Source organism: Nematolebias whitei, chromosome 19 (assembly GCF_014905685.2).
Source record: "Nematolebias whitei isolate Nwh7 chromosome 19, NemWhi1, whole genome shotgun sequence".
Classification (NCBI taxonomy): domain Eukaryota; kingdom Metazoa; phylum Chordata; class Actinopteri; order Cyprinodontiformes; family Rivulidae; genus Nematolebias; species Nematolebias whitei.
Genome location: NC_056516.1, coordinates 5999685 through 6015089, shown reverse-complemented (window position 1 = coordinate 6015089; position 15405 = coordinate 5999685). Strand labels below are relative to the sequence as shown.

The following is a 15405-nucleotide window of genomic DNA, read 5'->3' as shown; positions in this document are numbered from 1 at the left end:
TGTATATATATATATATATATATATATATATATATATATATATACACACATATGTATTTATATATATTCATATATATTTATATACATAGATATGTATTTATATCTATACATATATATGTATTTATCTATATATGTATATAAAGTAAATTAAAACTCTGATGAACCAGATTCTACAAAAACATCTAGATTTAAATTTTTATAGGTTTTCATCATCATTTGATGTATTTGCACTCATTGTCTACTTTTAATGCTCATTTTAGATGTGTGGTTTTCTTTCTTGTTCACATATATACATTTTATTTTTAGCTTTGCTTTAAAGTTCTTCTTTTGTGATTTGTACATTTGTGGGTTAAAATAAAGTTGAACTGAAGGTCGTCTCTTTTCTTTAAACATGTTTGAGGGAAATATTCCTGAGATCCAATAGTTTTGTGTCTTTTTATGATTTTCAGCTGAGTTAACAGTCATTAAAGTGAAAACAGGATTTCATGATGAAGCTGGCACCGTTTATTTATTTTTTTTTTTTTAAATCTTCAACGCTCTGCTGGTCTCACTGATCCTCTCCTCCGGAGCCAGGACGGGCAGGCTCATCTTCCAAGCTCCGAGCTCAGCAGGACAGAGGCCGTTCTCAGACCCCAGCCGCGCGTAATCATGAAGGCCCGACCCGCGCAGACAGGCGGACAGAGACGGGTCTGCGACGAACGGTGGAAGCGATTTTAAAAAACATTTTACGTGTAAAAAAAATAAAAATCATTTTTAAATCGCTTCAGCAATTTTTTTAAACATTTTTTGTATAAAAACAAAATATTATTTTATTTAAAAATCGCTTCCACCGTCCGTCCCAGACTGTCCAGTCCGCCTGGCTGCCGGGTGGGATCGGGATTCAGCCTTCATGATTACACGCGGCCGGGGTCTCACAAGGGCCGTCTGCGCATCCCCATTTCCAGCTTCGCAGTGACCTGCGGAGCTCTGAGCACACAAGGCTGGTATCCGGAACCCGAGCCTCAGAGTCAGCACATTGAAGGATCTTCCGCGGTGACCAGCTGAACTTGGAGCTGGGGAGATGACGCCCTGTCCGGCCTGGCGCTCCGAGGCTCCGGAGGGAGGATCGGGGTACACCAGCAGAGCTCCATCCAGCTTGCTCTGAATTATGTTGTCGGCCACCAAGCACAAAAAATGCCAGCACATCAGCATTAGACCAAGATGTTGTCAGTATTGTTTTTAAAATCTTTAAAATAAGTCCAGCCACTGCTCCAGTCCGAGAAATTGCAAATGGCGGATTAGTGTTTTGAAAAGTTTCTGAAGGATCCAGTGACTCCGCCCCCGACTCCGCCCCCGACCAATCAGTGACCGACAATGTTCTGACGTCACGTTTTAGTGCCTCTTCGTTCCGGTTAGAACCACAGAGCCAAGGGTACTGAAAATAGTAACAGGTGCTAAGTACCAGTACTAATGGAAAAGCCTCAGAACCGGGCCAAGTAGGGTCCAGTCGGCCCGTACCGGTACTAATGGAAAAGGGGCATAAGTGCTATAAAAATAAACTGGACTGAATTGAAAAAAGTGAACTAATTTATTTTATTAGTGTCTGTTTGCAGAAGCTGTGACCCGTCCAACAGCTGACCGATACTGAAAACTACCATACCATATACCATTTTATTTATAGAGAACTTAAAACAGCAACAAGGCCAACCAAAGTGCTGTACAGACAGAAAAACAAGCAACACACAAAGCAATATACAAAATGAGGTAAATCAGTATATAGACATAAAAACGATGCAGATAATAAATATGACGACTAACCAGTGTGGAGCATTCAGGTTCAAAACGCAGATCATCTGGTGTTGAAAGCTACTGAATAGTAGTGGGTTTTTAAACGGGACTTGAAAACCGAGAGGGAGGGGGCCTGTCTGACAAGCAGAGGCAACTCGTTCCAAAGTCTTGAGCCTGCTACAGAGAAGGCCCTGTTACCTCTGCGCTTAAGACCAGTTCCTGGAACTGTGAGGAGCAACTGGTCCACTGACCTCAGGGAACGTGGTGGGACATACGGCTGTAGCAGATCAGAGAGATAGGGGATAGGGGAGATAGGGGAAACTAGAGTTTTATATGTGCAGAGTACATAACCCTTTTAGACTGATCTAAAATCTAGTGTACCATTAAAGTGATAGTTCAGCTCTTTGGGCGTGGAGACTGACCAACAGTGACAGCTTATGCCCCTTTTCCACTGTCACGGCGCGGGTCGGATATTTCCGGCTTCATGCGCGTTTGAGGTCTTTCCACTGTTCCTGAAACCGGCTTGCCTCCCTAAATTCTGGCCCGGCTTCTCAAGGGGTCCAAGCGAGCCACGCCGTGACGTCAGAAACACTGTCGGTCACTGATTGGTCGGGGGGAGGATTCTGTGGAGTCTTTCATAACAACCCGATCCACCATTTTTTCTCTACCGCTTGCCATTAGCGATAACTCGAGGAGCGTATCTTTTAGTATTTTGAAGCTATAAAAAAGACTATAATATCAAAGCCGTGGTCAAATGCAGAAGTGCAGGTGTTGTTGTGCTTGGTGGCCGACGAAAAAAGTCAAAGCGAGCTAGATGGAGGATTGGAGGGTGGTTTGGACATGGCCACTGCTCTACTTGAACCATTTATAGAAGATGGTGAGTGTTTTCTAACTTTAAACATATTTTGTTACTCATCCCATCGGTTCTGAACATATTTTTAACTAACAAAAGAGGCTGACGCCATAATAGGACAACATCAGTGCTACAATGCTAAGCTAATTTGCATAAACGCTAACTGTCCTCCGGTCCCGTTTCTCACTGTATTTTATCCAGAACGTATTTCAGCGCGTGACGGTTCATCTCTAAACTCCACATTAAACCCTCCAAGCCTCCCGGATTCTGCTCCTGCTCCATCAGTGGAGTCTGCACCTGACAGAGCTCCATCACAGCCCAGCTGCACCTCACAGAGCAGCACAAAGCTGCAGCTTCTGTGCTCGGTAAGAACAGATGCAACATGTTCCACATCACTTTATTTGTGCCAATAAGGACTTGATTTATTTTATTTTTAAAGTAAAAAAAAAAAAAAATGTTGAATAAATACTGAATTGGGATGAAATTATGTACTTTGTACACAGGGTCCCAGTTACAGACAACAAAATGTAAAAGAAAAACAGTAATAAGATCTAAGATATGAATTAAGAAAAATATCAACTAAAAAACATCTACTAATAATACACTAAGCACTAATAGCAGTAAACAATCAAAACAATACATCAAACAGCAACATGAACTAGAGTTTGTGCAGCCTTATGAATATATAACACTGTGAAGAATCACATCATGTTGCTGCTGATCAGTTTCATGTTGCTGCTCATGTTGCTGTGTTAATGCATGCTCGTCTGTTCACACAGACTCATGTCCGTGCTGCTGTTCGCGTATTGTGTTTAATGTTTTTATGCTATTAGAGCTTATCATATTTTTAGTTGATGTTTTTCTTAGTTCATATCTTTAGATCTTATTACTGTTTTTCTTTTATATTTTATTGTTGGATGTAACTGGGACCCTGTGAACATAATTTTGATCCACCACATGGACCACATGTGGTGCGAATGACAATAAAGAATATCTGCATCTGTATAATACTTTCTGATTCATATATCCATTATTATTATTATATTATTTTCATTATTTTTAAATCAACTTATTTTTCATTTTCTTATTTTATCAGTTTCTTATTATTAATATATCTATTATAGCTGTTAGCAGCACCTTTCTTTGTTTGATGCATTTATTCAAAAACAGTATGTAGCTTGAATTAACCACTTTTTCTTCTTTCTAGTGAAGAGAAAGAGAAAAGAGTCCAGTAAAGAAAAGTCTTATTTCATCACTGAATGAACATGAAGAACTGAAGCGGACACAGCAGGAACAACACTTGTGTCTTCTTCTGGATGAAGCCCGTGAGACAAGGGACAGACAATCATTAGTTGGACGCAGTATTTTTTATTTTTGTACATTTTTCACTTCTTACTTTTCCTATTAAACATTTTTTTTCTTAAGTGGTGTCCTTGAACATTAAATTTCCTAAACAAATTTTACAATGTTAAGTTCAGATAGTGTTTGTTAAAATTCATACTGGAAGTTGAGAAGAATTTCCAATTGCTTTTGATCTTTAATGGATCCTAAGAAAAGATTACCAGAATATGCTCAACTGTTATTATGTTATACATTTTTTGTTCTAGGATGAAGTGAGACAAAAACAGTCAAAAATTCAGAAAAGACAGTTGTCAGTTAACAGTTATCGTTTATCGTCCATAGTCCGAGAGATTCAGCTGAAAGTCCTGGTGCACCTTTTATTTGAACCTGCAGAGATTTGAACAGCTGATCTGAAGCAAACAGGCAGGTGTTCATCCATCCATCCATCCATCCATCCGTCCGTCCATCCATCCATCCATCCATCCATCCATCCGTCCATCCATCATCTTCTGCTTCAGGGTTGTGGGAGCAGCAGCTTCACCAGGGAGGCACAGACATCAACAGCCACCTCTTCAACTCTTCTAGGACCCCATGGTGTTCACAGACCAACTGACTATTTATTAAGTAATATCCTGATGCTGCTCAATAATTTAGGTAGAAAAATCTAAAAAGTTAAGTCTGGTCCTCTGGACATTCACAAAACAAACAATACAGTTTATAATAAATAAACAATAAATGTTTTTTGTTTGTTTTGTTTTTTGAATGTCCAGAGGACCAGACTTAACTTTTTTAGATTAATAAGTAATACATTTATGTTTTTAAATTTAATGAAAGACAAATCTTTAAAATTCAAGGACAAAATTTAATCTAATTGTTTTCAAGTCTGTATCTTATTGTAAAAGCAGTTTCAAAGATTACAGCACAGTGTGATGTTTTGCAATTTTAACATGAACCTTGTGCATATCTGCAAATAATAAAAGTGAAGATATTTTTAATCTTTATTGTAAAAATCTATACTAAAATGAAAAACATGTATTTAAAGCAGGCAGGGAAGGCAGTAAGGTAGGATTATGAATCAGGTTTAAAAGTTACAGCTCATGAGGTACTCCATTAGAGCATGACATCTCTTCCACAACATCGTGTGACAAAGTCTTCAGGGTGTTCTTCTTCTAATACGTTTAGTGGTGGCTAGTAAGTAGCTTAAGGGAGCACTACCGCCACCAGGTGGTAAGACAAGTTGGATTCTAGTCCCCGCCTACAGAGCCGGTCCAGAAATGTACATGGAAACGCAACAGACCCGAGCCGATCTGAACCGACCCGAACTGACCTGATCTGCACTGTGACAGTGGAAAAGGGGCATTAGACCCAGGAACGGGGTCTGGCTGACTGACCTCTGGGTGGGTAACGGTGGGACCCACTCCATCTGGATGCCTCTGTTGATGCTCACCCAAATATCACAAAACTCAAATCTCATGACTCACTCCTGGTCTCGCTGTCTTTATTGCGTGCCAAACTCCATTCAGCTTACGCCTTTTTTCCTCTTCTTTCTGTAGATTTTATGGCACCTGACAAATAACTTCGAGCATACATTAGAAATGAGGTGGGAGGTTGTTTATCTATTCTGCGGGGATGGGAGGTAAAAGTGGAGGGTGATTGGGGGGGGGGGGGGGGGGGGTCCCTGAGACTGTTGTGTAGTTAAAAGGAAAAAAAACATTGGTCAGAGTAGGTGGCACCGGACACTTGAGTAAGCAGTGAAATCGCTGCTACTTCAGAATGTATGACTGAACTATGACTTTTGAAAACTACGGTACTCGTTTATGTAGATTAGATTAGCCTTTGAGTCATACAAATATCAAACCAAATTTAATGAAACAAATAATAAAACGTTTACATGATCTTGAAACTTGAAACACTGAGTGGGTTCTGGAGCACTTACTTTGTGAAAGTAAATATATCCCTGAGTCAGCTCGTCAGCTCCCTCTCCAGAGAAGATCACAACACTGTCGGTCTTTGTTCTGATGTACTTTGATACCAGATACATTCCTGCAACAGAGGAAACAAGTTATTTTCAAATCCTGTGAGCAAAACAAAAACAAAATATAGTAAATAACACTAATCTACATGTCAAAAGCTGTGGTAAATGTTAAAGTTCTCAGTAGCCAAAGAGTTTTTTGAGAATAAACTTAGACATAATACAGTACATCATATTTATTATGACTAGGATTAAATAGAGGTGTTGCTTTGTTATTTAAAGCATTGGTTCTCAAACTGGGTTTTATGTATGTATATCTGTGGATTTTAAGGAGGCATTTATAATTGAATTTATGATAACTGGTTCCTGCGTTTTGGATTCGGCTTGTTCCTGGTCCATCAACAAACAAGGAAGTCGTCGGCAGCAAATCTGGACCTGGTCAGGCTGCCTGCCTTATTTGATGGCTTGGTTCGTGCCTCGAGCACCCAGACTCTTGGCTGGATGGATCAGACCTCGGGGATTATTCTCAGGCACGTTCCATTGGTAAGGTCATTTAATTTGGACGTTTCGGAAGCGAGTGAACCGACACAGACTCAAGGCAGATGTCATTAAAGTTCTGCCTGTCCCCAAAACAATCATGTTTATCTGAATTCGGCTCCCTGACTGGCCTTGACAGGCCATCTTATCTCAACCCGCCTGGAAGTTTTGTAAACTTGATGCTCAGCCCCTCCCTCCCCTCCTACTGAGGAATTTCCATGGACTTTTCAGAGGGGACCAGCTGAAAAAACATTCTGTCATCATTTCAAGGCTCTGGATTTGTCTCTGGTCATCCTCAACACCCCCTGAGCATGCATGGATCTCTCCAGAGGGAACTATTTGAACTGAGTGATTTTTATCTGAACTCTGCAGTGTGTGTTGTCTCTGGCTGCTCACTGCCCTTGCGTTGCTCAAGACAAGTCTAAATGAGGCTCAGTAGTGTGTGTAGGGCTGAGTACCGAACCAAGGTTCTTAAATGGCACCAACCGAATTGCACCGGTCGGTGTATGGATTGAAATGTCACTCTTTTGTCAGTGTCAAGTTTCGGTATTGGCTGTAACGTGTCACGTGGTTTCAGCACGCAGGCAGGTAAAACACCAGACATATGACAAATAGACTACGTGTTTACACCCAGAGATGTATAGAACTGCCATACCTATTCTATGTATAATGTATGTCTATGGTGCTGGTGACACCCACAGACGGGGTTCACGTGTGCAGCGTGTGTGTTGTTGAACGGCTTCAATTTATGAGCAGAAAGTTGCTCTGTGTTTTTCTGCGAGGAGAGAGGAGGACAGCAACCCCCCCCCTCCCCACCCACTCCTCCTCTCAGCATTAAAGTCAGCCTGTGAGTGTTAGAGAGCATGAACGGCCTGATTCATTATCTCCACGACCAGACTCTTCATAAAGAACTCGGAGGACGGAGCTGTGTCTGTGTTTTAGCTGGTAAGTTTATGTTTGTTAACCTTACTGCAGCTTAATACATGCATCGCACAGTGAGTTAAACTAAGATGCATGTAATGCTAACTTTAAGATATTAGTGTGTAAATTTATTTTATGGGTATCTATGTAGCTAGCTAAAATTAGAAGCTAACTAAAGATTGACACTAACAGATAAAGCTTAGCTTATACACATGTGTTTTTTGAGCAATAATAACACAACCATGTTATTGTTGATGTTTTGTGTTCTCATGTCAGTTAGGCCCCTCCCTGGGCTGCCACCTTACCGTGGTGGAGGGGTTTGAGTGTCCCAATGATCCTAGGAGCTATGCTGTCAGGGGCTTTATGCCCCTAGTAGGGTCACCCATGGCAGACAGGTCCTAGGTGAGGGACCAGACAAAGTGCAGCTCAAAGAACCCGATGATGACAAAAATAAATGGACCTAGTGTTCCCTTGCCCGGACGTGAGTCAACGGGGCCCCACTCTGGAGCCAGGCCTGGAGGTGGGACACGCGGGCGAGCGCCTGGTGGCCGGGCATTTACCCATGGAGCTCGGCTGGGCACAGCCCGAAGAGGAGACGTGGGTCCCCCTTCCCATGGGCTCACCACCTGTGGGAGGGGCCAAAGGGGTCGGGTGCAATGTGGGATGGGTGGTGGCCGAGGGCGGGGACCCTGGCGGTCTGATCCTCGGCTACAGAAGCTGGCTATTGGGACGTGGAATGTCACCTCACTGGTGGGGAAGGAGCCTGAGCTGGTGTGTGACGTTGAGAGGTTCCGGCTAGAGAAAGTCGGACTCACCTCTATGCATGGCTCGGGCTCTGGAACCAGTTTCCTTGAGTGGGGCTGGACACTCTTCCACTCTGGAGTTGCCCCTGGTGAGAGGCGCAGAGCAGGCGTGGGCGTACTTATTGCCCCCCAACTTGGTGCCTGTGTATTGGGGTTCACCCCAGTGAATGAGAGGGTGGCCTCCCTCCGCCTACGTGTGGGGGGACGGGTTCTGACTGTCGTTTGTGCTTATGCACTAAATGGCAGTTCAGATTATCCATCCTTTCTGGAGTCCTTGGAGGGGGTACTGGAAAGTGCACCTTCTGGGGACTCCCTTGTTCTGCTGGGGGACTTCAATGCTCATGTGGGCAATGACAGTGAGACCTGGAAGGGTGTGGTTGGGAGGAACGGCCCCCCTGATCTGATTGTTGGACTTCTGTGCTCGTCGTGGATTGTCAATAACGAACACCTTGTTCAAGCATAAGGGTGTCCATATGTGCTCTTGGCACCAGGACACCCTAGGCCGCAGTTCGATGATCGACTTTGTCATCGTCTCATCTGATCTGCGGCCACATGTCTTGGATACTCGTGTGAAGAGAGGGGCGGCGCTGTCAACTGATCACTACCTGGTGATGAGTTGGCTCCGATGGTGGGGGAGGATGCCGGTCAGACCTGGCAGACCCAAACGTATTGTGAGGGTTTGCTGGGAACGTCTGGCAGAGTCTCCTGTGAGACGGAGTTTCAACTCCCACCTCCGGGAGAACTTTGAACATGTTCCGAGGGAGGTGGGGGACATCGAGTCTGAGTGGACCATGTTTCGTGCCTCTATTGTCGAGGCGGCTTACCAGAGCTGCGGCCGCAAGGTTGTCGGTGCCTGTCGCGGCGGCAACCCTCGAACCCGATGGTGGACATCGTCGGTGAGGGATGCTGTCAAGCTGAAGAAGGAGTCCTATCGGGCATTTTTGGCCTGTGGGACCCCGGAAGCAGCTGATGGGTACCGGCAATCCAAGCGACATGCGGCTCGGGTGGTTGCTGAGGCAAAAACTCGGGCATGGGAGGAGTTCGGAGAGGCCATGGAGAACGACTTCCGCACGGCTTCGAGACAATTCTGGTCCACCATCCGGCATGTCAGGGGGGGAAAGTGGTACGCCACCAACACTGTTTATAGTGGGAGTGGTGTGCTGCTGACCTCAACTCGGGATGTTGTGGGTCGGTGGGCGGAATACTTTGAAGACCTCCTCAATCCCACCGGCACGTCTTCCACTGAGGAAGCGGAGCCTGGGGACTCTGGGTCGGGCCCTCCAATCTCTGGTGCTGAGGTCACCGAGGTGGTTAACAAGCTCCTCAGTGGCAGGGCCCCAGGGGTGGATGAGATTCGCCCAGAGTTCCTTAAGGCTCTGGATGTTGTAGGGTTCTGTTGACTTACGCGACTCTGCAATATTGCGTGGACATCGGGGGAAGTTCCCCTGGATTGGCAGACCGGGGTGGTGGTCCCCCTATTCAAAATGGGGGACCGTAGAGTGTGTTCCAACTACAGGGGAATCACGCTCTTAAGCCTCCCTGGTAAGGTCTATTCGGGGGTTCTGGAGAGGAGGGTCCGTCGGATAGTCGAACCTCGGATTCAGGAGGAGCAGTGCGGTTTTCGTCCTGGCCGTGGAACACTGGACCAGCTCTACACTCTCAGCAGGGTCCTGGAGGGTGCGTGGGAGTTTGCCCAACCAGTCTACATGTGCTTTGTGGACTTGGAGAAGGCGTTCGACTGCGTCCCTCGGGGGGCCCTGTGGGGGGTACTCTGGGAGTATGGGGTACCGGGCCCTTTGATACGGGCTGTTAGGTCCCTGTATGACCGGTGTCAGAGCCTGGTCCTCATCGTCGGCAGTAAGTGGGGCTTGTTCCCGGTGAGAGTTGGACTCCGCCAAGGTTGCCCTTTGTCACCGATTCTGTTCATAACTTTTATGGACAGAATTTCTAGGCGCAGCCAAGGTGTTGAGGGGATCCGTTTTGGTGGCCTTAGGATTGCGTCTCTGCTTTTTGCAGATGATGTGGTCTTATTGGCTTCATCAGATCGTGATCTACAGCTTTCGCTGGAGCGGCTTGCAGCCGAATGCGACGCGGCCGGGATGAAGATCAGTTCCTCCAAATCCGAGGCCATGGTCTTGAGCCGGAAAAGGGTAGAGTGCCCTCTCCGGGTCAGGGAGGAGGTCCTACCCCAAGTGGAGGAGTTCAAGTATCTTGGGGTCTTGTTCACGAATGAGGGAAAAATGGAGCGTGAGATCGATAGGCAGATAGGTGCAGCGTCTGCAGTGAAGCGGGTGCTGTACAGGTCTGTCGTGGTGAAGAGAGAGCTGAGTCAAAAGGCGAAGCTCTCAATTTACCGATCGATCTACGTTCCCACTCTCATCTATGGTCACGAGCTTTAGGTTGTGACCGAAAGAATGAGATCTCGGATACAAGCGGCCGAAATGAGTTTTTCTCCGCAGGGTGTCTGGGCTCTCCCTTAGAGACAGGGTGAGAAGCTCGATCATCCGGGAGGGACTCAGAGTAGAGCCGCTGCTTCTCCACGTCGAGAGGAGCCAGTTGAGGTGGCTTGGGCATCTGTTTAGGATGCCTTCTGGACGCCTCCCTGGTGAGGTGTTCCGGACACGTCCCACCGGAAGGAGGCCCAGAGGAAGACCCAGGACACGCTGGAGGGACTATGTTTCTCGGCTGGCCTGGGAACGCCTCGGGATTCCCCCGGAAGAGCTGGCCCAAGTGGCTGGGGAGAGGGAAGTCTGGGCCTCGGCTGCTACCCCCGCGACCCGACCCTGGATAAGCGGAAGAAAATGGATGGATGGACGGATGGATGGATGTCAGTTAGGGAGATGATAACAGCCCTAAACCCCAGAGAACCACAGACAAGATTCAGGAAGAAACACAGAGGTGCAGAAGTCTGCGTCGACCCTAACCTCGGTGAATCCAGTGACCTGCTGGTGGAATGTGAGGGGCACTATGTCAGTGCTATCAAACTGACAACCAGGTATCTGTGTGTGCAACAAGCATCATCCACACACTCAGAGTGAACATTTCCTACTGCTGGAGACACCATCAGCCAGGAGTGGGCTTGAGAAAAACTGTTAAGTGAAAAGGTCCTCAGTGTGTAGCAGTGAGTATTATAGACACTGACGTGTCACTGGTTTGAAACTGGTCTTTTGACCTGAAAATTATTTGTTTCTTTTTATGTAAGAAAACTGCTTGGAATGGAAAAATACCAAAGTTAAAAAATAAAACACACGATTTGTACTGTAATGTGTAACATAATTTTCTTTCAGTTAGAATTAATGTTAATTATAAAATTAGTACCGAAAAAAGAACCGTCCAGGAACCAACACCGAAGTGAAGGTAACAATACCGATTTTTTGAGAAAGGTATCCAGCCCTAAGTGTGTGTGGCCTCCACATAACTGTAGAACCTCCCAACAACGCCTGGGCATGCTTCTGATGAGACGGTGGATGTTCTCCTGAGGGATCTCTTCCCAGACCTGGATTAGAGCATCAGTTAGTTCCTGAACAGTCTGTGGTGCGATATGGCCTTGGTGGACTGATCGAAACACGATATCCCAGATGTGCTCAGTTGGATTCAGGCCTGGGGAACTGGCAGGCCAGTCCATAACATCAATGCCCTCATCATGCAGGAAATGCTGACACACTTCACCCACATGAGGCCTAGCATTGTCATGCATAAGAAGGAATCCAGGGCCCACTGCACCAGCATATGGAACGATGGTTTGAGAGAGGAGTAAAGGAGGCCATCTTTGTGAAAATAAATTGTCCATCATTAAACAGGGGAGGAGGCCTCCATGTTCAACTGTCCCCCTCTTACAATGCTGTTATTGCTAGTATCACTCAGCCTCCTGTGAATAGCAAACAGCCATCAGGGTGCTAATCGTTAGGCTGATGGTCCTTGATCATGTGAGCAGCTTGTTTTGGTTGTCAGCAGCAAACTGGTTGATCCACTCTGAGAAGGTGCTATTTATAAGACTGAGCTGAATACAGCACCTCAGACTGAGGAAGTCTTTCGGATGAAAAATTAAACGTTTCTACATTTTTTTGTTGTGATTTTTTTTTTTTTTTTTTTTTTATGTCCAGAGGACCAGATTTAACTTTTTTAAGATTTTTCTACCTGGATTATTGAGCATGCATCAGGATATTTGTTACACAAATTGAAGAAAATTATTTACTCAACGTGAGTTATGAGGGGGTCCCTGAAACTTTTTTTCCCCTGTAAGGGGTCCCTGAATACAAAGAGTTTGAGAACACCTGATTTAAAGAATTAATATTATTTATAAAGAATCTCATAAAGGGCTGACCTGACCTCAAAAAGAGGTGACAGGGCCTTCTCTGTAGCAGGACCAAGACTCTGGAACGAGTTACCTCTGCTTGTCAGACAGGCCCCCTCCCTCTCGGTTTTCAAGTCCCGTTTAAAAACTCACTACTATTCAGTAGCTTTCAACACCAGAGGATCTGTGTTTTGAACTTGTACGCTCCACACTGGTTTGTCGTCATTATCTGCATCGTTTTTATGTCTATATTTCTGATTTACTTCATTTTGTATTTTGCTTTGTGTGTTACCTGTTGTTCTGTCTGTACAGCACTTTGGTTGGCCTTGTCACTGTTTTAAGTGCTCTATAAATAAAATGGTATGGTATGGTATAAAGTCATTACTACTGTTGGATTTGATATCCTTTATATCTTTTTATATCTTTTGACAAGCCTTGACATTTCTCTGATGATGTGAAATGATGCATTTTCTACAAGGTGTGTGCGTGTATAATCATACACTAATTACTTCATGTTATATATAATCACAAGTGCTAAGGATACACACTGCTCACACATTGATTAACATAAATAATGCTAAATCACAACATTCATATACTTTATACTTAACATAGGTTGAGTATTTATGCTCTCACATTAATAATAGTTCAGACACAGAAAACATGTTTTAAAACTCTATACAGACGAAAGCCAGACTACAGCTGAGAGTAAGTGTCCTGCGTTCCAAAACAAAGCTCGTAAATCAACCCTTATCAGTAGAAGAATGAGCAGAAGGCTGTCTGCGGCCTTCGGAGTTACCATGGAGATAAGATCTGCTCCTGAGTGGCTGAACATGGTGTCACTCGGACCATCAAGAGGTTTTGACATCCAATCACAAGTCTGTCCGAACCCGAAAGGGCAGGACATGAGAAACCTATAAATCTCGCTCAGACACAAAGTTTAGTTGAACAAACCAGGCTGATTGACCAGGCAAGGTTCGCTCCGACTTTGTTCCTCAGACTGCATTCTGATTACATGTAATATCTGCATACTTTAACTTTGTCTCAATTAAATCTTTAATACTAAGTTGAAGTGCTCCTGAAATTCTGTGCTCGGGTCATTTGAACACCCCAAAACCCTTCAGATGGTGACCCCGACGTGATGATTTTCGAGCACACGAGGAGCGGTGAGATTCGACCCATGAGCGGAGCGACTGTTCGCATCCAGAGGAGAAGCGCTTCACATTAAAACAGGTAAGCGGGTTACCTAAGTTGGCCGAAAGGCCCAAAAACTCCGCTATTCGGCCGTAAACCAAATTGAGCCTCTGGATGGGCATGGTGTGTTCTGTCTCCTGAAATAAAGGAGGAATAGAAGCTAATGTTAATATAATAACTAGAGGCACTGAGCATGGAGCTTAAAGTGTGCAGAATATAGGATAAGAGAGTACAATGAAAAAGAGAGAAGCGCTAAGACTAAGGTCAAAGGGAAAAGTGAAGATAAGAGATAAGAGAAAAAAAAGAGACTAAGAAGGCCAAAAACAGAAATAAGGGAAGAAGAAATATCCTAGTAGTATCTCTGCAGCAGCGCGCCTCCTATCGGTCGACGGGCCGGTAGTTAAACGTAGACTGGGTCACGTGAGCTCAGCTGACGTCGGGCTGGGGAATTGAGGGACCCCTTAAACGGACGGAATTGGCAAATAAAACTAGGATTAAAACGCGAGTCGGGAACCGTGGAAAATGCGTGAATAAATTAATAAAAGGAGAAACCATGCTATAAAAAATAAACATAAAAAACTCATAATTTAAAAATCCGCATACGATGCGATTAATAAAAAACTCATAATTTAAAAATCCGCACACGATGCGATTAATAAAAAACTCAATTAAAAATCCGCACACGATGAGATAGAAAAAATTTAAACAATTAAAATGCATAAAAACGGAGTGAAGAAAATAAATAGAGTGTTGTTTAAAGAACAAGGAAACAACCTCCACCCTATGTGACTTCAAGGTCTGTCCAACGGCGCCCCCTGCTGGAGTGTACCCAGTGATGCACGTGACATCAGGGACCGTACACATAGGGAATGAGGGCTTGAAAGAAGTGGAAGAGGAGGCAGGTGAAGGAGGGATGAGCCGAAGGATGGAAGCAGAACGAAGGAGAGACATCAGCCAGCAGTTGGCAGGACCAACGACCGAGACATTCTGGACAGAACCAACAACCTCTGAGAGGAGGCTCAGACTCAGGATGCTTGGTTGAAAATCACTGGTAGACATGCGCAGTCCGAATAACAAAAAACGTATTTTAGGAAGGCTGTACTTGATGGTTTGCCTAGTGACGTGGTAGATGACCTAGAAAAAGAAAAAAAACGCTGACTTCCTTGCAGCTGATGCTGAGAGGTGGGAGAGACATGTGGTACATTGTCTTAAATATGCTAAAAAACAGAGAGAGAAGGAAGCAAATGAGCTACAGGACATGAAAAATCAGTTGGTTAAGCTTAAATTGAATGACGCCAGACATAAAATAAATGAGGAGAAAAAAGTGAAAGAGAAAAGACAAATGGCGGTTCAGGAGGGTGTCGAAACCTCCACACCAGGGGTAGTTGCTGTGCAACAGTGGTCTGAAACATCTGGTCCGCGGGCCAGAGGGGGACAACCAGCCAGGGGAGCTGGACGAGGGAGAAGGGGTGGCGGTGCGGCGCGGAGGGGTTGGGGACGTGGCGTCTCGCGCTGGGGATGGCGGGGGGATGCTTATTTCCTCTGTGGTCAGCAGGGGCACTGGGCGAGAGATTGCATGTACCCAGGCCCACCTTCCCACCAGCCAATGTGGGAACAACAGTGGCCGTACCAGCAGCCTATGAGAGGCCAAACACAATACCAGCAGCAGGCAGAAGTGCCCCCTCAGATGCAAGGAGGGAGGGGCTCGCAAGAGCAATGAGAC

At 45.1% G+C, this 15405-nt stretch overlaps 1 protein-coding gene across 1 annotated transcript in view; it reads right to left on the bottom strand.

The window, feature by feature from the left end:
• asns (asparagine synthetase) overlaps positions 1 to 15405 on the bottom strand; it is a gene marked incomplete at its 3' end in the record, with an annotated part of 49648 nt that overhangs the window by 20010 nt on the left and 14233 nt on the right. Inside the window, 1 exon segment of the mRNA XM_037693566.1 lies at positions 5898 to 6004. Within this exon segment, the coding sequence (XP_037549494.1) occupies positions 5898 to 6004 (107 nt within the window).